The sequence below is a fragment of the Dermochelys coriacea genome, chromosome 6 (genome assembly GCF_009764565.3).
Source record: "Dermochelys coriacea isolate rDerCor1 chromosome 6, rDerCor1.pri.v4, whole genome shotgun sequence".
In the NCBI taxonomy this organism is placed as follows: Eukaryota; Metazoa; Chordata; order Testudines; family Dermochelyidae; genus Dermochelys; species Dermochelys coriacea.
In genome coordinates, this window is record NC_050073.1 from 63,864,713 (window position 1) to 63,889,545 (window position 24,833).

Below are 24,833 nucleotides of genomic sequence, written 5' to 3' on the forward strand. Positions count from 1 at the left end.
AGTATTGCCAGTAGTTTGTATTTTATTGGTGGAATCTGGAAGTTCTATGTTCTGTGTTTTTTAAAATGATCTAGATGTGTCTCAAGATTTTGGAACTTGCCTTCAATCTTTGTATTAAAAAAGATGTGTGTTTGTTCTGAGCACAGAACTGGGAGCCAAGAAATTCCTGACTTGTAACTGGAGCTTTGCCGCTGACTCCATATGCATGTAACCACTCTCTTCCTTAGTTTTCTCAGGCATTATGTTTCTCTGTTTTGTAAGAATTAATGTTTTTAAAGTACTTTGTTGATGAAGTTGTTTGTTACAGATTTACTGTGGGGAATAGGATTGGGATGTCTAGTATTGTATGGAAAAGAAGATTGCCCCTTGGGATAGAGAGATTGAATAGACAGATTCTTTGGCTTTGGATCTCTCTACAGTATATCTTGGTCTTTTCCCTCTCCTCCAGATACTGCTCCAGCTAACCTGCCCACTGTACTTCTACTGCCCACAGCATGCTGAATAGGGTAGTAGTTCTTCACCCCTTGTGTTATCTCTATCCACACTTAGTGTGGTTATACTCTGAAAAATGTAAAAAATTGCATCAATAGCTCCATACCTTCTGTTATGTTGTTCAATATCAGAATTGCTTCAAGCACAAATAAAAGCTTTTTTCCCCAACTGCTGCTGCAGCAAATGCATTCTGGTCAAAAAGCTAAATTGGGTTCTTTGTCAGGCTCAGGCATTATCTTCAGGAAGAAATATTCTGTTTGGAACTTAGTTAAACATTCTGATATTGATGTGTGAGCCACAATAGAGTCCAGATCATTGTGCCATAGCTGTGTTAGTTGAGCAGGAATTGGCACTTACACTTCGAACACACACAAAGCAGATTTCTGTTCATTAAGAATGTGCTGGTTTTGCATATTCACTTTTTTCTGATCAGAGTTTTCCCTTTTAAGGAATATGCAGGTACTAACTTTAAGGAGCTCCTTTCTTTTAGCAAAATTTCAGAATTATTCAATTTAATTTTAGATTTGAAATACCTTGTCCCATTGCTAGTCCTTTAAGAGAGATGGATGAGAGGAGATATGTTTTCCATGTGACAATTAAGTTTCTCTTTCCCCACAGCGTAAGTTCATTTCCCCAATTTATCACTTTTTGTAATAAAATAGTTGTTGGTGCTCTTTTCCTGAATATGGGGTATAGTATGCCATGCATACTAAGGCTATATTTTCCCAAATTTGCCCCCAGCTTATTAGCTCTCACCCTTCTCAGTTCTCAAACATTTGCTTGTTGAGGTCGCTAAACCAATGCACGTGTATACCAAGGAGAAAACCAAAGTGCAAGAATCTGTACTGGTTCTCCATGATGCATTAGGACTTGTTTTATGGATACAGTCTCCTCCTGGTTTCTCTTACTGCAGATAAATGGTCTTCGTGTTCAGGAGTTCTTTCACAAGGAACCATTTATCTTCTTATTAATGACCTTGTTAGCCACTGACCTTTTAAGTTGCGAACACTGTTACTAGTGCACCAGCTGAAGTTGTCCTTGCTTTCCTTCACAGAGCAAAATACTCAAACAGTATTAAGGAGATGCTAGTTTTCTTTGCCACCACTGTTTACAGAGTTGGATTAAAAATTGCTCCCAATGAGGCTGATCCTCGCATTCCTCTGATGACTTGGAGCACGTGTGCTTTTACTATCCAATGTATAGGTAAAGTAGATGTTTCCTCTTTCTCGTGGCTCTGAACATTTCCTCTTATTACATTAATTTGAATTTGAGATGTTTTAGTTTGGATAAAGGTTTATTCAAATGTGAGAGCTGGAGTGCTAGTCATGATAAATGTCTAAGGTGATCTGCCAGAGTACAATCCCGCCCACAACTCTGTGTATGTACATTGGTGGCTATCCTGTGCCATCCCCTGTGCTGCTACAGCTACACAGCTATTTTTAGCAAGCGAGCTCAAAGCTAGCTCAGATATTGCGTGAACATGCTACAGTTGTGCCTTCTGATTACTATGTAAACATATACTATGCGACAGCTGTCCAACAGGGTTCATTAAGCTGTATAGTCTCTCATCCTCTTTAGCAAAATATCTCAGAATTAAAAATGAGGTTGAGTGCTCTTCACCTCGATTTTGCCTAAAGGAAGAATTTCATGATGGTTGCCTTTATAATTTAAAGAAATTGTGGGGATGACAGAGATGCCTAATTGAATTGAAATAACGGGGAAATCCCGAGGACTCTTCATTGGACCAGTTTTTGAGTTAGGTTGCAAAAAATGCCCCTTAATTATCCCTGAATGAATTGTGTGGTATTTTTCATTACTTCCTCAGTGTTCGTCCCAATGGAACTTTCTCAGAATTGGTAGAAGCAGTGTGAACTTGACTTGACTTACCTTGAAACTGCTCTCTGGCAAAGATGCTAAGATGGTGCCTTGTAGCAATTTAAAAAATTATTTCTAATTTCTCCCTGGAGGAAGATCTGTTTTTACAAAGATGAAATAATCTGTACTGATAAAAAGTATTGCATTGCTTAGCAATGTATTTGTTTAGCTTTCAGCCTCACTTCATCTGTTTGCACTGTTTGCATAGCTATAATCCCACGTAAACATATTTAGTTGGATGTGCCATTTTGCCTCAACATAGCTGGCAAGATGCAAATTCAGTTTGTATAGACATATAGTGGACGTGATCCATCTGGAGCAACAGCATTTTGAATGTGAAGCACTGGAAGCCCCGCAACTGGGTTAGAATTAATGTGCCTTCTTAACTACTGTGCATGTTGCATTCAGCTGATCTCCAAAATAGGATAGTGGGCTGACACACTCCATATAGGAGGAAGCATGTTACTTGTCAACAGAGAAATAAAATGCAGTGGTAGTTGTTCACAGGTGTTAGCAGTAGAACAGGCTATGGAGTAAAGTGAGAAAAACAGATGGATGATCAGGCAAAGCAGATATAAATTTGTACAATCTTTCTGAAAGCGCTCTCCTCCTTCTCATAAATCCCTGAAGATCAGATGTGGGAACATCCAGTGGTAGACCACAGGGAAACTCTGCAGGCCTCCATGCAGTTGTAAAATAAAATTGTCTACTTGGTTTCTTGGGGGACATGCTACTTTTGAACCTAGTCATAACATGCATTTTCAATGAGTGATTGCACACATGTATTCCACGCAGCTAAGGGCATGCTGGAGCCAGAGAATTTTCTGCAAATATTGTGTCAGCCACATGTGTGCCTTGCACATACTTGTGGCCCCTCCGAAGGCTATATAAGAGTAGCCACCACCCTGAATCCCCTCAGTTCCTTCTCATCACCTGTAACCAGAGCTAGAACTCCCCATATAGGTTTTTAATTCTGCATAGTCAGCAAGTTTAGCTCACTACTGTACCTGTAAATAGTTAGTCAGCTGTTAGTGACCAGTAGTTAGGTTTTGTCTTTTATTTTATTTCATTTTTTATTTAGTTATTTTAATAGTTATCTTTTGGTGCAAGGCACTGGTGGCATCAATGCTTGCTGGGTCTTTAAGCATTGCGCGCGCGCGCACACCCTTTTGTGCTCAGCATTGGCATATGAAGGAGAGGTGTAGTATCTGCTATTCTTTGATGAAAAGAATAGATTTCCAGAGATTTGTGCCTCAAACCCCATCTTATGCAGCAGGTGATGAGACCTGCTTTGGCCCCACGGCCCTTGAGTGAATGTCCTTCTGCACACATGCAGTCCATTACCATGGCTGCAGTGGCCTTGGTCAGACCCTTTGACTCCTCTTTCCCTGGAGAGAAGAGTCTGAGTCCGTCTTCTCCATGACCTCCCCAAAAGAGGACCCATAAGACAGACCAGAGCCACTCAAAGCTTTTTTTAAAAAAAAAAAAAAAAAAAAAGGCTCCTCCTCTTAAGAAAAGGACTTGGAACATCATTAAGGGTCTTCAGGTACTCAGACTGGCTTATCAGCCTATGTCTCTTAAGTACTGTGACAGGAATATATTGGTACCATCCTGACCACTCTGTTATCATGTGCTGGTGGATAGCCATTGAGTACAGTACCAGTAGGGACACAGTTTCAGCTCCGACATTATTGGTACCAGTGGCCCCGCAAGTTTATGAAGCAATAAAAGACTTGCTCTGCCTCTTCATCCTGGACTCTCCTATGGTGCAGGAGTCCACTGCACTGGCAGCACCTTCTGCTGTCCCAGGCCCATCTGGCTCTTCCGCTCCAGTGCAAGCAGAGCCAGAGTTAGTATTAGCTAAGAAATATGGCAAAGTCTCTGCCCTGGCACCATCTTTAGCATTGTCACCAGTACAGTCTTTGACCATGGTATCAGTTATGCTACCTGACTTGGCGTCTGTGGTTTTATGCTGGAATGTTCAGCTGAGTTGATACCGACCATAGCCTGTGCTTCAGCCCTGATTACAAGATCTTTCCCAGCACCAGTTTATGGCACCTCAGAACGCTTTTGCAGTCCTGTCTACCTTCCCTGCCTCAGTACTGAGGTTGGCCTCTTCACAATGGGCTACAGATTAGTCATCACATCAGGCTTTGCACCTCCTGATGCCCACTGGATACTCTGGCTCCTTGAAGTCCTGTTTCAGAATCCTCCAGTACTTTGCCAACCCCTCTTAGGTGCACTTGGTCACCTCCCAAAGGAGAGCATCAGTACCCACCACTGAGAGTGGGATGGATCGTTGGGGCCTGGTACCTACTGGACACCTACTGGACACCTATGACATTTTTTAAGGTCAGGCTTGACAAAGCCCTAGCTGGGATGATTTAACTGGGACTTGGTCCTGCTTTGAGCAGGGGGTTGGACTAGATGACCTTCTGGGGTCCCTTCCAACCCTGATATTCTATGATTCTATGATTCTATGATGTGCTCTCCCTCAGTGGTGTTTTTGAAATCACTGGGGTATTTTGAAATCCCGCAGGTCTCAATCACCTGCCCAATTGCGAGGAAGGTTCCCAGAAAGTTTGACAGAGCAGCTTCCAGAACCAACCAAGTTGGAAGCACGCAGACACACCATTCCCTCTGAGCAGCCAGTGCTGCAGGAGGAACCACTGGAGGAGCAGCCAGCTCTTCTACAAGAGGATCCATCCTATCTTTCTCATCACCTGATGACTCAGTCATCCCTGACTCCAGTTCCCAGGAATTTTTAAGCCTTATCAAGAACTGCTGAGGAGAATGGCAGTGACTTTAGGCACTCAAGGTGAGCTTGTGCAAGAGAACATTCACAAGCTTTCTGGACATTCTCCAGGATAGTCTTCCCAAATTACGAAGCTTTTCTAAATCTTATGGCACACACCAGCCTCCTTAGCTAAATGAACTGGGATATGGTATCATTTATCCATGCAAGGCTTTGAGTACTTTTATTCCCATCCTGCCCCAAACTCCCTGATAGTTACATCTGCCAACTGGAGATCATGTCAAGGGAGTTGTAAATTAATTTCCCCCCCAAAAAGAGACCAAGAGAATTGATTTGTTTGGGAGAAACATTTATTTCACCACCTCTCTCCAGATGGGGATAGCGAAATACAACTTTCTAAACCAGGACATAATGTCCAAGTTTACTGACAGACTACTAGAAGATGCAAGGGAGGAATATAAGACTTTCTAGGCAAAAGGTTGTATGGTGACCTAGGCATTGATCCAGCCCACACTTGATGCGGTAGACATTTCTAGAGCAGTGGTTTTTAACCTTTTTTCATTTGCAGATCCCTAAAAAATTTCAAATAGAGATGCAGACCCCTCTGGAAATCTTAGACACAATCTGTGGATCCCCAGGGGTTGGTGGACCAGAGATTGAAAACCACTGTTCTAGAGTGATGGCCTCTGCAGTAACACTGAACAGCCTCATGGATCTAAAGGCAGAGGAGGCCTGGGATTACTTTAAGTCAAAGCTGCAGAAGCTATCGGAAGCCAAGAAAGGGGAAAAAATTCATAGGCAGGAGTTGTAGACCAAGCTGGATGAGCAAGCATCTCAGAGAGGTGATTAAGAAAAAGCAGAAAGCATATAGGGAGTGGAAGATGGGAGGGATCAGCAAGGAAAGCTACCTTTATTGAGGTCAGCACATGTAGAGATAAAGTGACAGGCTAAAAGTCAAGTAGAGTTGGACCTTGCAAAGGGAATTAAAACCAATAGTAAAAGGTTCTATAGCCATATAAATAAGAAGAAAACAAAGAAAGAAGTGGGACCGCTAAACACTGAGGATGGAGTGGAGGTTAAGGATAATCTAGGCATGGCCCCATATCCAAACAAATACTTTGCCTCAGTCTTTAATAAGGCTAATGAGGATCTCTGGGATAATGGTAGCATGACAAATGGGAATGAGGATATGAAGGTAGATATTACCATATCTGAGGTAGAAGCGAAACAGGAACAGCTTAATGGGACTAAATTGGGGGCGGGGAGGGCCGAGATAATCTTCATCCAAGAATATTAAAATAATTGGCACATTAAAAATTCTTGCTAATGGGCTTGCAATTTCATGTATCTGTAAACTCAGGGGTTGTACCATATGTTTGGAGAATTGCTAACATAGTTCCTATTCTTAAGAAAGGGAAAAAAAGTGATCCGGGTAACTACAGGCCTGTTAGTTTGACATCTGTAGTATGCAAGGTCTTGGAAAAAATTTTGAAGGAGAAAGTAGTTAAGGACATTGAGGTCAACGGTAAATGGAACAAAATACAACGTGGCTTTACAAAAGGTAGATCATGCCAAACCAACTTGATCTCCTTCTTTGAGAAAGTAACAGATTTTTTTAGACAAAGGAAATGCAGTGGCTCTAATTTACCTAGATTTCAGTAAGGCGTTTGATACTGTGCCACATGGGGAATTATTAGTTAAATTGGAAAAGATGGGGATCAACATGAAAATTGAAAGGTGGATAAGGAATTGGTTAAAGGGGAGACTACAGCCAGTCATACTGAAAGGTGAACTGTCAAGTTCCTCAGGGATCGGTTTTGGGACCAATCTTATTTAATCTTTTTATTACTGACCTTGGCACAAAAAGTGGGAGTGTGCTAATAAAGTTTGCGGATGATACAAAATTGGGAGGTATTGCCAATTTAGAGAGAGACCAGGATATCATACAGGAAGATCTGGATGACCTTGTAAACTGGAGTAATGGTAATAGGATGAAATTTAATAGTGAGAAGTGTAAGGTTATGCATTTAGGGATTAATAACAAGAATTTTAGTTATAAGCTGGGGACGCATCAATTCGAAGTAACAGAGGAGGAGAAGGACCTTGAAGTATTGGTTGATCACAGGATGACTATGAGTCGCCAAAGTGATATGGCTGTGAAAAAAGCTAATGCGGTCCTGGGATGCATTAGGTGAGGTATTTCCAGTAGAGATAAGGAGGTCTTAGTACGGTTATACAAGGCACTGGTGAGACCTCACCTGGAATATTGTGTGCAGTTCTGGTCTCCCATGTTTAAGAAGGATGAATTCAAACTGAAACAGGTACAGAGAAGGGCTACTAGGATGATCCGAGGAATGGAAAATTTGTCTTATGAAAGGAGTCTCAAGGAGCTTGGCTTGTTTAGCCTAACCAAAAGAAGGTTGAGGGGAGATACGATTGCTCTCTATAAATATATCAGAGGGATAAATACTGGAGAGAGAGAGGAATTATTTAAGCTCCGTACCAATGTGGACACAAGAACAAATGGATATAAACTGGTCATGGTAAGTTTAGACTTGAAATTTGACGAAGGTTTCTAACCATCAGAGGAGTGAAGTTTTGGAATAGCCTTCCAAGGGAAGCAGTGGGGGCAAAATATCTATCTGGCTTTAAGATTAAACTTGCTAAGTTTATGGAGGAGATGGTATGATAGGATAATATGATTTTGGCATTTAATTGATCTTTAAATATTCATGGTATATAGGCCCAATGACCTGTGATGGGATGTTAGATGGGGTGGGATCTGAGTTACTCCAGAGAATTCTTTCCTGGATATCTGGCTGGTGAATCTTGCTCATATGCTCAGGGTTCAGCTGATCGCCATATTTGGGGTCAGGAAGGAATTTTCCTCCATATTTGGGGTTGGGAAGGAATTTTCCTGGAAGAGGCCCTGGAGGTTTTTCTCCTTCCTCTGTAGCATAGGGTACGGGTCACTTGCTGGAGGATTCTCTGCTCCTTGAAGTCTTTAAACCATGATTTGAGGACTTCAGTAGCTCAGACATAGGTGAGAGGTTTATCGCAGCAGTGGGTGGGTGAGATTCGGTGGCCTGCATTGTGCAGGGGGTCGGACTAGATCATCATAATGGTCCCTTCTGACTTTGATATCTATGAATCTATGGGTACAAAACTTGGGCATAGCCTCGGACAGTGTCCATTTCTGTTGTTGGGTTTGGTGTGCAACTCCTGAGTGGTTTTGGTGACCTGTGTTATATATGAGGTCAGACTAGATGATCTAGTGGTCTCTTCTGGCCATTGACTCTGACATCCAGCAAACCGTAGAGTAGCGGTTCTTAAACAGGGGTACACGTACTCCTGGGGGTATGCAGAGGTCTTCCAGGGAGTATATCAACTCATATAGCTAGTTGCCTAGTTTTATAACAGGCTACATAAAAGCACTAGCAAAGTCAGTACAAACTCAAATTTCATACTGACAGTGACTTGTGTATACTGCTCTATATACTATACACTGAAATGTAAGTACAATATTTATACTAAAATTCATTTATTTTATATTTATATGGTAAATGAGAAAGTAGGCAATTTTTCAGTAATAGTGTGCTGTGACACTTCTGTGTTTATCTCTGATTTTGTAAGCAGGTAGTTTTTAAATGAGGTGAAACTTGGGGATATGCAAGACAAATCAGACTCTCTTGAAAGGGATACGGTAGTCTGGAAAGGTTGAGAACCACTGCCATAGAAGACCTCCCATTTGATAGGTTCTGGTGTTCAGATAAAACTGATGAAACTTGACAGTCATTTAGACTCTTGTGCTACCCTTTGTTCATGGAGGTTCTATACCACAGCCTCCAAAAGGCATCAATACAGACTCCTGCAACAATATCAGCATCAGTATTATAGGTAGCATTTATATGCACCAAGGCAGCATGATTTTTTTTAGAAGGAAGCATAAATCAGAGAGAGAGAGAGAGGCACTCCAGCTCCAGCTTGTCCTCAGTCAGCTGTGGGGAAGCAGCCCATTTGACTGCTTCTTTGAGAACAGCAATACAGATGTCAGTGATCTTCCTATTATCTCCTCCCTCCCCTCATATGGGGACATTGTCCCATTTCTTCAGTGCTTGGGAAACCATAACAATTGACAAATCTGTCCTAAGCACTGGGAGACTAAAATATTGTATCCAGTTCTTCTCCACACCCCTTTTCCACCCTTCTACCCCGTCCCTTTTCAGTGACCCATCTCACAAGTCAGTGCTCTTTCAAGAAGCTCACACCTGCTCACTCTAAGAGCCATAGAAGTTTCCCTTCATCATTAGGGAAAAGAGTGTTAGTCTCAATTTTTGCTGATCCCCAAGTCCAAGCGGGCTCTGAGACCCTTGAAATCTCAACAAGTACATCATATATGTAAGATTTCGTATGATTTCCTTAGCGTAAGTCATACCTTCCTTAGATTGCAATGACTGGGTTTTCTGCCCTTGATCTCCAGGGAACCTATTTGCATGTGGCAGTACTGCTAAGTAACTGAAAGTCTGAGGTTTGTAGTAGAGGGCCAACGTTATTAATACACAGTACTTCCCTTTGGCCTGTTGTCAGCCCTGACTGTGTTCACCAAGTGCAGGGTGATGATGATGGCCTATTGAGGAGAACTGGAATTCACATCTTCCCTTACGTAAGGATCGACTGAACAGATATTCCCTTGGACAAGTTGATCCAAATTCCTCCTGCGGTCCTAGGTTTCCTAGAGTGGTGGATGGATCAGAACAACTTATGCCAGGGTGTACCTTTTTTTTCCCACTTCCATCCAGGACAGTTATGCCACCAATACCTCTCTTGATAGGTTAGGATACTCACTTAGAAGGGTTGTGAACACAAGCATTCTGAACAGAGCACAGAGTGACTCTTCATATCACTGTACCTGAGCTCCAGGCAGTTCACAAAGCTTTGCTGTGTTTTTCTTTCTCACATCAAGGAACTGTTGGTATCTGGACCAACAAGACAGCTGCAAAGTACTACCTAAACAGATAGGAAGGAGCATAATCCAATCATCTTCGTCAAGAAGCTATGAATCTGTAGGACATTTGCATCCAGGAAGGCATTACTCCCATTGCCACTTGCATAACTGCTTCCTAGAATCAGTTGGCCAATGACCACCTCAACAGGAGATTCTCCCAGAATCAGGAGTGGTCCCTCAAGAGCAGTGTATTCAGGACCATCTTCCAAGTTGGAGGTATTCCAGCAGGTATCGTATTTGCAACAAAAGACAACAAGAAATGCCATCAATTCTGCTCCCAAGTGGGTCACAATCCATGCTTACTGACTGGTATCTTTCTTCTGAGATGGGGATCGAGTCTGACTTGTGCATTTCCCCTTATTCCACCTATCCCACAAGTTGTCCTCAAATTGAAATAAGATCAGTTCTCACTGCACCAGCAGGTTCAAGATAGTGTTGGTTCTTGGATCCTCAGAGTCTCTCAATTCAGCTTCCATAGCTTGTGCCTTCTCTTCCAGGCCTGCTCTCCAAGCAACATTGATGGATATTGCACCCAGATCCCAACAAGCTGCACCTCACAGCTTGGCTGTTGAGTGGTTAGATCAAGTGGAGGAGGACTGCTCAGAAACAGTTCAGGAAGTATTTTTCAATCTGGTCCATTCCTAAGTGAATACAGCCAGTAGAAGCTAAGATTCAGTACATTTTAGAGTACCTGTAACATCTCAAATCCTCGGGTCTTTCGCTATATTCCTCAGAATTCATTTAGCAGCAATCTCGACAATCCATCCTCCCGTTCAGGGACAATTGGTTTTTTTCAATCCCATGGTCTCTAGATTTTTGAAATGGTTGTTCAGCTTTTTCCTCCTATTAAAGATACGGTATCACTTTGGACCTTAACATTGTGTTAGTTGCTTTGATGGGTCCCCCATTTGTGCCTTTGCCTACCTGTTCGTGGCACCACCTTTGTCAGAAGGCAGCCTTTCTCATTGACATTATGTCAGACAGAAGAGTGGGTGAGGTTCAGGCTCTGATGGCAGGACCTCCTATATAAACTGATTTTTAAAGATGAATTAGCTTTGAGACTGCATCGTAAATTTCTGACTTTAGTAGTATTGGCTTCTTATTTGAACCAGACAAACTGGGGGTTTTTTTGTTTTTGTTCTGAAGCAGCTTTCAAATAGGGATGAAGATTGTCTGCATACATTGAACATAAGGTGAGCATTGGCCTTCTATCTGAACAGGATCAAGTCTTTCAGGCTGTCTCCTCGGCTCATTGTTTCGTATGCTGAAAGAATGAGAGAGCAAGCAGTTTCACCACAGACGGTTTCCAGATGGATTATTTTCTGTATTATAACGGTGTATGGGGAGGCAAACGCTCCTTCTCCACAGACTATAGGCCAGCTCAACAAGAGCTCAAACTACTTTGGTAGCTTTTCTAAGCTAAGTCCCCATACTGGATAGTTATAGGGCTGCTACTTGGTCCTTCGTGCATAACTTCACTCATTATTATATAATCATAACTACTTCAAGCTCTGATGCAAACTTTAGGAAAGCAATATTGCAGTCACTGTTTAAATATACCCCAAGCCCCATCTCCTAATGGTACTGCTTGTGCATCACCTGAATGAAACGTGTGCAACCAGTTGAAAAAGAAAAAATATCTGGATTGTTAAGTTTGCAAGGTCTGAAAGATGTATGGTTTTTTTTGTTTGTTTTTTTTTAACTAGTTATACTTTTAAACTAAGCACATTTATGTGGAAATCATGGAGAGACAATAAACATGAAACCTCACAATAGCAATTTTACAGAGTTGCTTGTCAGAGTAATACTGCCTTTTAATAGCAGCCCTGTAACTGGGAACAGGTTGATATTGGACTAGCACAAGTGGATGGAATATGTGAAGACCAGATATGCAGACTATTGTAGCTGCTTTAAGAGCCCATGACTTACCGCTTACTTTCTCTGTTTCAATTTTAAGAAAACCTTCTAGAAGATGAGGGCAAACCTTTATTTGGATCTCTGCAAAATAGGCAGGTATGGATAATCCAAGAAGCAATTAATGTTAATAAATACTGGACATTTGGAATTGCTGGCACCAAATACAGTAGTAATGTCTAAAGAAATTCTCTGTCATGATCTCTGAAGTTTTTAAATATTTGTGCTTTCCACATAGACTGATAACTGAAAAATAGATCTTGATGTAGCATACATCCCTAACTCTTGCATAGAAGTTCATACTTGATCCATTTATACTTCTTCAGTTATACTGGACTTGAAGGGGGAGGTATTCAAGCACTATCATGATTCATTAATTTATATTTCCCCTTTCCCCTGTCCCACATTCTCTTCTTGTGCTCTAGCACAGTGGCCTTAAAGCATTAGTGCAGTTTGCAGTTGCTCAGAGGACTACATCACCACAAAGCCTGATTCAGAAACATCTGATTCGTCTACTAGCAGGTAACACATTCTTCTTGTTTCTTTCTTCTCCACCTCCTTCTAGCCAGTCTCTACAGTGATTTTAAGTAATGTTTGTGTAAACTTTCCTTAGGAAATGGCAAACACCAATAATAATATAGCATAGAGAGGAAGGATATTCTAGAGGTTACAGTTCTAATCTGGAACTCTGGAAACCTGAGTTCAATTCCCTGCTATGCCAGACTTCCCATCACCTAGTCTCTTGTGTGTCTCCTTTCCCCATCTGTAAACTGGGGATAATACCATTTCACCTCACAATTGTGACAATAAATTCATGAAAGTTTGAGGTGCTCAGAAACTACAGTTATGAAAGGTTAATAGTTACACAGTTCAGAAAATGTGCCACATTGAGTGGGTATGAGGAGGCTTTTATTGCTTTTGTAGCTGACTAGTCAGAGCCCTTTAGGCTGGTAGAGGTTATATAAAAAATGGCCCCTCAACCTGCCATTGTAATTCCAATGAAAAAAACAATTAACATTTTTAATCAAATGTGTAATGAACTTTTGTTCTTGTAGTTCTTCTGCCAAACTTAAAAATGGAAGACACGCCGTCCATTCTAGATGTAGATATGTTTCACATTTTGGTAAGCATGTTCAGTTTGTTTTTGCAATTAACCGTCTTGCCTCCGATGCATTATCTGTGAATACCATTGTAGATTGTGATACAGCATAGCCAGAGGGCAGTAGGAGAGTGTTAGAAGGGAGCCTTATTCCCTGTAGAGGGAAGAAAGTTTGCTATAGATTAATTAAAGCACCTGAAGCCAATTAGAGCACCTGAAGCTAGTCACCTGATTAACCCCCCCCCCCCCCCGCTTCAATCAGACAAGGGGAGGAGTTGAAGCAGAGTGGATTGGTGTTGGAGCAGAGAGCAGTTTGTAGGGAAGCAGAGGAGAGTTTGGAGAAGTGCTGCAGTGGGCTAAGAAGACCAAGACCCTAGGTAAAGGGACATCTGGTTTGTGCAGAGGTAGGGCAGGAAGCCCCACAAGCTGAAGGGCAGGAGAGGGAAGTAGCCCAAGGGAAGGAACCGCTAATTCAAGCGGTTTACCGCTATCCCTAGGGCCCCTGGGCTGGGACCCGAAGTAGAGGGCGGGCCCTGGTCCCTCCCTCTCCACTCCCCTCTTCTAGGACAATAGTGGGGCAGTTAATACCCAGTTCAGGGGCGAGAAATGGTGCCCTGAACCCTCCCCAAGAAGAGAGAGCGTGAGACCCATCAAAGTAGTGCTGGCAATTTGCCACAAGATCTACATGCAATTGCTGCTCTTTGTAATCAATTAATAGGTATTTTTGTGTCACCTTGTGTCAAGGTTCCTTCCCCACTCTGAACTCTAGGGTACAGATGTGGGGACCTGCATGAAAACCTCCTAAGCTTACTTTTACCAGCTTAGGTTAAAACTTCCCCAAGGTACAAACTATTTTACCCTTTGCCCTTGGACTTCCACTGCCACCACCAAACGTTTGACTGGGTTTACTGGGAAAACTTTGTTTGGAAACATCTTTCCCCCCAAAAATCCTCACCAAAACCTTGCACCCCCCTGCCTGGGGCAGGCTTGATAAAAATCCTCATCAATTTGCATAGGTGACCACTGACCCAAACCCTTGGATCTTAAGAACAATGAATAAAGCATTCAATTTCTTATAAGAAGAATTTTAATATAAGAAAAGGTAAAAAGAATCACCTCTGTAAAATCAGGATGGTAAATACCTTACAGGGTAATTAGATTCAAAACATAGCGAATCCCTCTAGGCAAAGCCTTAAGTTACAGGAAAGACAGAGACAAGAATATTCATTCTATTCAGCACAGTCTAATTTCTTAGCCATTTAAAGAAATCATAATCTAACGCATATCTAGCTAGATTACTTACTAAATTCTAAGACTCCATTCCTGTTCTGTCCCCAGCAAAAGCATCACACAGACAGACACTTTGTTTCTCCCTCCCTCCAGCTTTGAAAGTATCTTGTCTCCTCATTGGTCGTGGTCAGGTGCCAGCGAGGTTATCCTAGTTTCTTAACCCTTTACAGATGAAAGGGTTTTTCCTCTGGCCAGGAGAGATTTTAAAGGTGTTTACCCTTCCCTTTATATTTATGACACCACGTGAGTAGACTTTGTTTGTGACTTAGAGCTAAAAAGATCATCAAACTAATTTAACTGAAAACATGGTCTTAGATGTTACAGGTTAGTGCTAAATAACTATACCACCATTAGAGAGGATTAATGAATAAGCCTAGGTGATTAACTTATTTTCTTGTTATCAGGTTTGTGGTGTTTGTTTACCCCTGAAACTACTACTACTGAGTCTGGTATTTCACCAATACTTCTGGCTGTTTTGTCTTTTTCTATTCTAGGTAGGTGCTGTGTTATCATTCCCATCTTTATATTGGGAGGATACTGTAGACTTGCAACCTTCATCTATTAGCTCTGCTTATAATCACCTCTACCTCTTCCATTTGATCACTATGGCACACATAACACAGATCCTTCTGACCTCTGCAACAGGTAAGGGTACTTCCACCTTTAGATTTTCCAGGCATTTTATCCAGTTTTTGCAAAATGACTTTGTAAACATTTTAGTGGAAAACTGTTAACACCTTCTAGTTGTAAGAGCTTCATCATAATAATAAACATTCAGTGTTAATTGTTTCCTAAATAAACCAAAATAGCAGTCTTTTCACTTGCATAGGTCTGTTTATGCATCACTTTTGTGCCATTTATATACCTGTAAATAACTGAGGCAGCCATACGAAACTAGTAGCATTCCACATACTTTTGCTCTCTAGAAAAAACAAAGCATTGACAAAGTACAGACAGCTCAGAGCAAAAGGTTTAGAAGGGACTTGGGGACTCTGGTTTTCTGGCACAGTGGCAGCCTGTGAATTTAGAGGTGAAATATGGTACTTGATAATCTGATTAGGATGGGAGTTACACTGCTGTCTATACTCACTGCTATGGAACAGTACTAACAAAAGCCTCACAGGATGCCTCTTGTTATGTTTCCCAAGAAATCCACCCCCATTTAATGGCATTATATCATGGAAGAAGAAGATATGTGGTTACTAATTTAAGGGAGTAATGTCAAAAAATAAAGGGGAGGAAGCAGTTCTGTAATGAGGATGAGCAATCCCCACATTTACACCATGTGGTTTTGTGGGGGGATATTGTTTGTTGGCTTGGGCACAAATAGGAAATGATCCAATAAAATGAAATGTTAATTTTTTTTGTAACTTGTATATAAAAAGTTTAAAGTAATGGAGATTGATTCTATGTATATAGAAAAGAAATCTCCAAGTGCATTTACAACCAGGTTAATCTTTTCGTGCACAGAATCCCCCACTGCTCAATCACAAGATAACAGTGAGGAGACTCATACTGCTGAGTCTTTCTGTAGAGAAGTTTGCCAGTACACAAGTGGGTAAGTAACTCTTCAGTTGTAACAATAAATGTTTTATAAGATGCATTGAAAAAATACATGGAGAGTCACCTGAGAAATACAAAAGAAAAAAGTTTAGACATACTTTATAGGGGGTTAGACCAGGAGTCCATGTGCTGCGTCATCAATGTCTCCCACACTCCTAAAAATTGGAAAAGATCTAGATCTTCTGTCTGAATGTGAAGTGTGTTTTTCCCCAGAAAATATGGGTATTGCATACATTTAAAATGGATTGTGGTGTATCTAGACTAAATTTTGATAACCTGCATTGCAAGAATGTTAGTAGTGCTGATTATAATCCATCTTTTTCATCACACATGATATCAGTAGCCTTTCCATTTTTGTCTCCATGTCTACTACAATTGTATTGTCGGTTGTGACTCCCCATAATTGTTTAAGGTATTGATTTCTTCATACTTATTCCCAACTCTCTCTCTGAAGATTTTGAGGGGTTTTTGACAGAATTTCAAAATTAAGTGTCTGCATATGAAAACCAATTCAATTTTGCAAAAAAACAAACAACATCATAGGTTTTCTGTAAGAAAAGGAAAACTATATAATTTAATTGCTGTATATGACATGCTTTGGAGCTGCCAACATCCTCCTAGGTCCCAGAAAAAAAAAAGCGAAGAAACTAAATGAAACCATTTTGAGCCAGTTTAGAGATGGACATCTGCTTGTTCTTAATAAAACTGAAAACACATTTGGAGAAACAATAGCAAGCACGTGAAGGATAACAAAGATGTTCTAAACAAATTTAACACTCATGAAATTAGAAACTAGGTCTTGGGGGCTGTGTCTGACTGAGGATTTTAGGCAATTTCCTATTGTTGCGCTAACACTACTGCAGCTCCACCAGCGTTAACAATGGTGGGAGCTAGGGATGTAATTAACGTTTTTTTTAAAAAAAAGTAAACATTTTAAACCATTAAAATTTTATTGGTTAAAAGTTTAACCGTTAGGCTCCGCTGCCGCCCTATGTGCCCAGAATCCCAGCTGCAGCCCTAACTGCCCGGAGACTCTGCTCACCATGGGTCCTGGCTGCCAGCCCCCCGCCAGCAGGTCCAGCAGCTGGGACTTTGGGGGTGGGTCCAGCAGCCAGGACCCTGGGGGCAGCCACTGGGGGCGGGACGGCACCAGAGTTCCACAGCCAGAGTTTAAATGTTAACCAGAATACCTTACCGAAAAGACTGATGCTTATCAGTTAACCGGAACATTTTACATCCCTAGTGGGAGCACTAGTCATAGAACAACATCCAGAACTGTTCAACAACATGGTGATTACCTTGTTTTGAAAATTGCCAAAAACGTTCAGTATAGTTATGGCCCAGCAGGAGCGCTGAGCTTTTACAGATACTTCTGATTTGTGTGTTATAGCTGCTTTAGCCATGATGTTCCAGGCTGGCATCTGTGGGACTGTGTTAAGAAAGGGATTACTCCTTACCTTCGTTGTGCTGCTTTGTTTTTCCATTTCATGCTGAGAGTGTCTCCACCTGAGGACCTGCTGTTAGGTAAGTAGAAAAAAGTAATAGTTTAGTTTTACTTATTTTCCTTGTTGAATAGTGGAGTGCTTAAATGTTCAAGGTACAAGGTATATATGTTTTTACAGTAGCTTTTAGCATGTTCAAAATAGAACCATAATGATTTCTTAACATTAGTTATACCATTATAGTATTGCTTTGAAAAGAAAAAACAAAACAGTATATGTGGAAGAGACAGAAGCAAGGAATTAGATCATCTGGGCATTGCCTGTATGATGGAAAAGTTTTTCTTTTTAGTGTAAGCAAATGTGTGAATTTAAATTGGTATAGTTATACTAAAGAATTTCAGCTTGTCTCTCTTGGGAAGGAGTTTAAGGTATACTGAAAAAAGCCATCCTTATATCCAAAAAGTGTCCACGTTTTGGATTTTGCTGTTAGATCTGTTACTATAACCTGTAAAGCTTTCCCATGTAGATTATCCCCTAAAAGGTGTGGATAGAGCAGAATGAAATCCAATAAAAAGATAATCTTACTTTCTAGCTTCTTTATTCTTTTTTGTTATAAAAGTGCTTGCTCGTGCGCGCTCTCTCTCTCTCTCTGAAGGATCCAAAAATCACTACACAAATGTTATATAGGGATTACATCATCCACCACTTAAATGTAGTGAAACATGGCAACAATCTTAAAAGCATACAGTGGTGCCACACAGCATTTTGAAAAGAAGTGAGGAACAAAAGTGCTATAAACAATTGAAACTAAGTATAAAACCTTAAACTGATTGATTTCCCCCTGTAATGATCCAAGTTTGAATTTGGCTAGGACACTGTGATTAGCATTCTGCCCTATCAAATACTGATGCTTGTGAAAAACATTATATAATGCCTAGAAGTCAGGATCTCAGCTTTATGGTACATTCCATTGCCTCATAACACCAGTCTGGAGCCCTGGTTTGTAGAAAGGAGTGTCCCCTGGTGAATCATGAGCATCATTTTCTGGGGTCCCTAAGCACCACTGGGGGCTTTTCTGTATTGCAAGAGAGTGTGCTCTACGTGGGCATGATTTCTAAAGTGCACTAACATGTTGTGCCTTAATTGGTCTGTGTAGACCCTGCTGGTGTGTGTCGAAGGTTCCGTAGTGCACCTATATGTAGTGCTGTTTGAAACAGTAAAGCACACTAGGAAACCTTTTATACACACCAGCAGAGTCTACACCAACCAATTAAGGCACAACATGTTAATGTGCTACAGAAAGCTTATCTCTCCCCCCCCCCCCCACAGTGTACATTACCCCACTGTGTAGATAAGCCATAAAAAATCTCCCCATCAAGTACAGATCTGACACAGCCTTGTTTAACCTGTAAATTCTGACTGGATCATAAGAAAATTGAATATGATTGCAAGCCAAAAACATAACAAAATGATGATGATTAGAAACACAGTATAAAGTTCTTCTTTGAGTAGTGTCCCTGTGGATGCTTCACTGTAGGTGCATCTGAATCCCTGTGCTGCTGATCAGAGAACTTTGGTAGCAGTGTCCATTGGGCCTGCGCATGCACTGTTTCTCCTCCTGCTGCGTCACGAAGCTAGTCAGCGCACGTGGGCTAACCTCCTCAGTTCCTTCTTAACTGCCCACGACTAAAGACAGAGCCATTAGCAATCCATTAAGACTAATTGTTCTCGTATTCGTATTCACACTTAGTTTTCACCAGTTCTCGTTATAGTTTTAGTTGTTGTTTGTTCTTTTCCCCGCCCTTCCAAAAAAAACCAAACCCTTCCTGCCTTTCCCCACTGGGGACCTTTCCCCTGCATGGGGTATGCCCACCTTCCTGGGCTTCAAGTGCTACATCTATAACAAGGCAATCCCAGTTGTGAATAAGCACTTTCAGTGCATCTCCTGCCTTGTCAAGGACCACATACAGCAAAAGTGTACCCTCTCCCAGCAGCTCTGGCCAAGATCCCACAAGGACAGAGAGCCAAAAAATTTTCTTCATGGAGGCAGCTCTCTGACCTTAACCTCCTGGCGGATGTGACTCTTCCCCACGACCTTCAACTTCTAAGGCCAATGGGTCAAAGAAGCAGGCTGGTGACTCCTCTCACAAGTCTAAAGAGAGAGTGTAAGTTTAAAGATAGCCAAAAGCAATCACCATCTCACTTGGTATCCTCTGCACCGCCAGCACCAAGACCGCACTCCGGCACCCTTGCCTCACCATGACTATCGGTAACCAGTACTGCTGACAGGCCCACAGATCCTTCGGGCATGGGCACCAAATCTTTAGTACCAAGAGATGAGGGCAAGCACCCTAAGAAGACACCCTCAGTACTCGAGTCGTCCTTGCTACTACCAACAGCAGCCTGTCCAGCACCAGAAATACCAGTGCAGACAAGATCTCCATCTCCCTTGGACCACCACTGGGACACTTGGCACTGGCAGAATTCCGTCAAACCAGAGCCTTCTGCATGACAGAAGCACCCGAGTCCCCACCTCTCAGTACTGACATTGTGGCTCTGAGCCTTTACAGGGCACCGGATATCCCCACAACCATGCCCCTCTGCTGTCTAGCGAGGGGTTGGACAGTGAACCAGAGGAGGTGGTCTCACAGTTCACCTCCCAAGCTCCATATGAGACCCACTACAAACAGGGTTGAGAACATACCCACAGATGGCTCCACCACCACTGCCATCTTGGTATAGCCACCCCTAGGCACCTCCACCAGGCCCTATGTCACCACAATGGCCATATTGGGACACTTGGGCGGCACACCAACAGCCTGTCTCACGAGCTTCATGCCTCCCCTGAGAACCCTCCCAGCACATTCCCTCAACCATGGCATCTAGGGCCTCAGGAGATGGAGGACCAATAAGCTGGTACTGAGGAGGATACTACACAAAAGGCCATATCTTCCTCCTTCTTGGATGAAGCAGTCATCCCTTCCTCACCTTCTCTGGTAGACAATTTCCCTGGTTTTCAGGAGCTGGTAAAGAGTGTGGCGGACACTCTCCACATGACACTAGAGAAGGTCAAGGACGCCCACCATCAGTTCCTTGATTCTTCCACTCTTTGTTGTCCTCAAAGATTGCCCTCCTAATTAGTGAAGCCATCTTAGCACCAGCTAAAATGATGTGGCAAACCTTGGAATTGGCATCTCTGATGTGTAACAGACAAAAAGTGTGATGTCCTTGTATAAGAATCAGAGTTCTTTTTTTCTCTCACTGCCATCCAATTCTATTGCTGTGGACGCTGTCAATTCCCAGGGCCAACAACACAAATCCAGGGCAATGCCCTACAACAGGGATTGGAAGCACCTTCATCTCTTTGACAGAAAGTCATATTCCTCAGCCACCTTACAATTCCGTATTGCCAACTATCTGACGCTCATGGCCAAATACGATTATATAAACTACAACAAATCTCCCCAACAACCGCAACTCTTCCACACATCTTGGACTATGCTCTGACCCTTAAAAAGTCAGGATTATCCCTAAACTCTCTTAGGGTCCATCTAGCAGCTATAACCTTCACGAACCTGTCGAGGGATATTTGGTGCTATCACACCCAACCACTAAAAAGTTCCTCAAAGTTATAATAAACCTCTTCCCTCAACCCAATTTCCTAACTCTATGTAGGACCTAAACCAGACACTGATAGGGCTCACTAGATCTCCCTTTGAAACCATGGCCACCTGTTCACTGATGTACCTATCAATGAAAACGGCTTTCCTGATGCCGTTTACCTTGGCCAGATGAATAGGAGAGAGAGCAGCTCTGATGGTGCAGCTCTCTTACACGGTATTCTTTCCAGACGAGGTTATGCTCGGGCCACATCCAAAATTTATTCCCAAGGTAACCTCTCTGTTTCACATGAATCAATTAATTCATTTGCCAATCTTCCAACCCAAGATTCACCAAGACAACAGGGAGGCTATACTTCACCCTCTAGATGTCAAGAGAGCCTTGGCCTTCTACCTTCATAGGACAAGAACCTTCAGGAAGTCCCCTAGACTTTTCCTATCCATTATCGAAAAATCTAAGGGCTTGGCAATATCAGCCCAAAGACTCTCTAAGGAGTCTCAAATTACGTCAGACAGTGTAACCAAATTCACAACATGACCCCTCCAGATTTGATTCATACATAGTCCACAAGATCGATCTCCTCCATTGCCTTCAAGAATGTCCCTATCTCCCAGAGATAAGTAGAGCAGCCACATGGGCATCAGTCCACATTTTTTCAGAACATTATGCGATCTCTGGGGACACCACCTCAGAAGCCATCTTCAGCTTCACCGAGAGTGCGGTTATCTATAATTGACCTAACTCTGAAGCCCGAGCCTCCGGAAGGGATTCTGCTTGGGAGTTACCTACAGTGGAGCACCCTTAGGGACATTACTCAAAGAATAGGTTTCAGAGTAGTTTATGCTCAAATATATTAGTTTAGTCTCTAAGGTGCCACAAGTACTCCTTTTCTTTTTACTCAAAGAATAAGAAGTTACTTATCCTGTGCAGTACTGATAGTTCTTCGAGATGTGTCTCTCTCTATGGGTGCTCCACAATCTACTCTCCTCCCCTCTTCTTCGGAGTCCTTGTCTATGTGTCTGTGGTAGAGAAGGAACTGAGGAGAGTTAGCCCATGTGCACTGACTAGCCTCGTGGTGCAACATAAGAAGAGAGCGCACGTGTGGGCCCAGTGGACACTGCTATCAAAGTTTTCCAATCAGCAGCACAGCGAAGCAGACATACCTACAGTGGAGCACTCATGGGGGGGACAACTATCAAAGAGACATTGTTACTGTACAAGGTAAGTAACTTCTTCTTTTCATACTCAAATAGCATAATCCTGCTGCTGTAATGTATGTACAATAGACTGGGTATTCTACAATAATCCTCAGTCAGATCCTTAACTAGTGTAAATTGCATAGCTCCATTTAAAGTCATGGCGCTACATCCAGTTACAGTAGCTGAAAAGTTGCCCTAAATCTTTAAAATAGTCGTATGAATAAGTTGTAAAAGGAATCAGAAGAATTCTGGTTTTCCGTTATGTCTGCTGTTGATTGTGTGCCCTGTTCAGAGAGACCTTTAGGAGAATGGACTGGCTGAAACTGTTTGATGTATTCCTAATATTTCCTTCTTCTTTTGCAGTTTCCGAGGAAGGAGAGTTCAAGGCACTCTGTAGTTATTTATCTCTACCCACAAATCTGTTCCTGCTTTTTGAGGAATATTGGGGCACTGTAAGCCCCTTGCTCCAAAGGTACTTGTTGGAGATGGGGGAGCAGTGGAACCAACCTTCCATTTTGTGATGGCTATAAGGGAATTTCAGATGAAATTAGTGAATAATTGGTTACGCTCTGACCAATACCGTATTGCAGTTGCAAAAGAGGTGGGCTTGATGAACAGAGTGTATATTGAATCACTTAAGGAGTTTGGGAGGTGTTCATGTAATCTCCACACCTGATTCTAATATTGACTAGAAAGAAAATCAAGAAAGAGAGAATACAGCAATGGGTATAAGAATGGACATTAAGAGGAAAGATAGTACCAGTACCAATGATGCTAACAGTCAGGTAGGCGATATTGGCAGTAGAATGACTGTACCTAATTGGGTGAGGAATCTGGGCAAAGCTAAGCAGAAACAACTAAAGTGTTTGTACACCAATTCAAGAAGCCTCGGTAACAAAATGGAGGAACTAGAACTACTGGTGCAGGAAGTGAAACCAGATATTATAGGGATAAGAGAAAATAGTCATGACTGAATTACAGATATTGAAGGGTATGTGCTGTTCAGGAAAGACCAAAATAAAAATAAAGGTAGTGCAATAGCATTGTATATTAATGATGAGGTAGACCATAAAGAAATTAGAAGTGATTGAATGGATAACAGAGTTTAGTTGGGTCAAAATCACTTTGGGGGAAAAAAGCTACCAGAGGCTTTTTGTATGTTACAGACCCCTCCAGGTTCCGATTTGGATATGAATAGAGACCTTTTTATATTTTAATGAAATAAATACTACTGGGAATGGTGACATTATGGAAAGGGCAAATGCTACTAGTAATAGTAGGGCTTAGATTTTCCTGGATGTGGTAGCTAACAGATTCCTTCCCTAAAAAGTCACCAAATCTAAGAGAGGTGATGCCACTTTAGATTTGATATTTATTGGTGAGTAGTGAGGATCTCATAGAAGAACTGGTTGTAGGGGACAACCTTGGTTTGAGTGATCATGAGTTAATTCAGTTTAAACACAATAGAAGGATAAACAAAAATAGATCTGCATCTAGGGACCTTGATTTCAAAAGGGAAAACTTTAAAATATTAAGAGAATTGGTTAGGGAAGTGGATTGGACGGAAGAACTAAAGAATTTGAATGTGGAGGAGGCTTGGAATTAGTTTCTGCAACTTTGATTTTAAAATATCTGAAGCCTGTATCCCAAGCAAGAGGAAGAAATTTGTAGGGAAGGATTGCAGACTAAATTCAATGAGCAAGCATCTCAAACAGGTTCTTAAGAAAAAGCAGTAAGTCTACAAGGAAAGGAAGATGGGATGGATCAGCAAGGAAAGCTATCTCCTGGAGGTCAGGAAATGTAAGGAAAAAATGAGAACTGCCAAAAGCCACGCAGAGTTGGATGTTGCAAAGGAAATTAAAACTAACCATCTAAATAAAAAGAAAACAAGGAAAAAAGAAGTGACCGCTAAACACTGAAGATGGGGTGGAGATTAAAGATAATCTAGGAATGGTCCAACACCTAAACAAATGCTTTGCCTCGGTGCCCTTTATCTCAGGGTTCTGCCCCAGCAGGACCCCCATGCTCTGAGTCCATGCTCTTAGTCTCCCCTCCCAGGGGAACCCCCAACCCTCTAAACCCACCTTGCCTCAGCGGCTACTGCCAGTCGTCATCTAGTCCCCCGCTCACTGGGGCAGACTGCAATCTGTAATGGCCACTCATTATTGAGGTTAGGACCTGCTGCCTTTGCCTGTTCCCAGGCTGTATCTCTGCAGCCCCAGTACCTCTGTAGGCCTTCAACAAGGTCTGCAGCCTGGGGTTTTACCAGGCTGGAGCTCCCCAGTGCCCTTGCCCTATTCCCCAGCACTGCTCCAGTTCAGGTACCTTCCTCTCAGGAAGCTAGCCCTTCTCCCTCCAGGGCTAGGGAGAGACTCTTCTTAGCTCCTGGCCCACAGCCCTCTTATAAGGGTCAGCTGGGCCCTAAATGAGCTGGCCACAGCTGTGGCTGCTTCCCCAATCAACTTAGCTTGGCTGCTTTTAACTGCTGTTCTCCAGGAGTGGGGCACCCGTGCCGCTACAAGGATCAATCTTATTTTAACATTTGTATTAATGACCTTGACACACAAAGTGGGAGTGT

General features: G+C 42.1%; 1 protein-coding gene and 1 long non-coding RNA gene across 7 annotated transcripts in view; one reads left to right on the plus strand and one right to left on the minus strand.

Annotated features, from left to right (window-relative positions):
* UBR1 (ubiquitin protein ligase E3 component n-recognin 1) overlaps positions 1-24,833 on the plus strand; it is a 158,709-nt gene that overhangs the window by 113,698 nt on the left and 20,178 nt on the right. For 5 of the 6 annotated variants that reach the window (XR_006282337.1, XM_038407956.2, XM_043517534.1 and 2 more), the window contains exons 35-42: positions 1,547-1,695; positions 12,085-12,140; positions 12,467-12,563; positions 13,097-13,164; positions 14,925-15,075; positions 15,901-15,988; positions 17,384-17,517; positions 22,619-22,727. Coding sequence is in view for 4 of the 6 variants with exons in the window: in XM_038407956.2 (XP_038263884.1) it covers positions 1,547-1,695; positions 12,085-12,140; positions 12,467-12,563; positions 13,097-13,164; positions 14,925-15,075; positions 15,901-15,988; positions 17,384-17,517; positions 22,619-22,727 (852 nt within the window). In the remaining 2 variants the exon portion in view is untranslated. Of the gene's footprint in view, positions 1-1,546; positions 1,696-12,084; positions 12,141-12,466; positions 12,564-13,096; positions 13,165-14,924; positions 15,076-15,900; positions 15,989-17,383; positions 17,518-22,618; positions 22,728-24,833 lie in introns of those variants that run through there. The other variant, XR_006282338.1, reaches the window with a different exon arrangement.
* On the minus strand, positions 704-24,705 carry LOC122460820. Its single transcript, XR_006282339.1, has 4 exons — positions 24,481-24,705; positions 21,461-21,466; positions 19,797-19,806; positions 704-716 (listed from the first exon to the last, which is right to left on the minus strand). It is a non-coding gene; the product is annotated as an uncharacterized LOC122460820 (long non-coding RNA).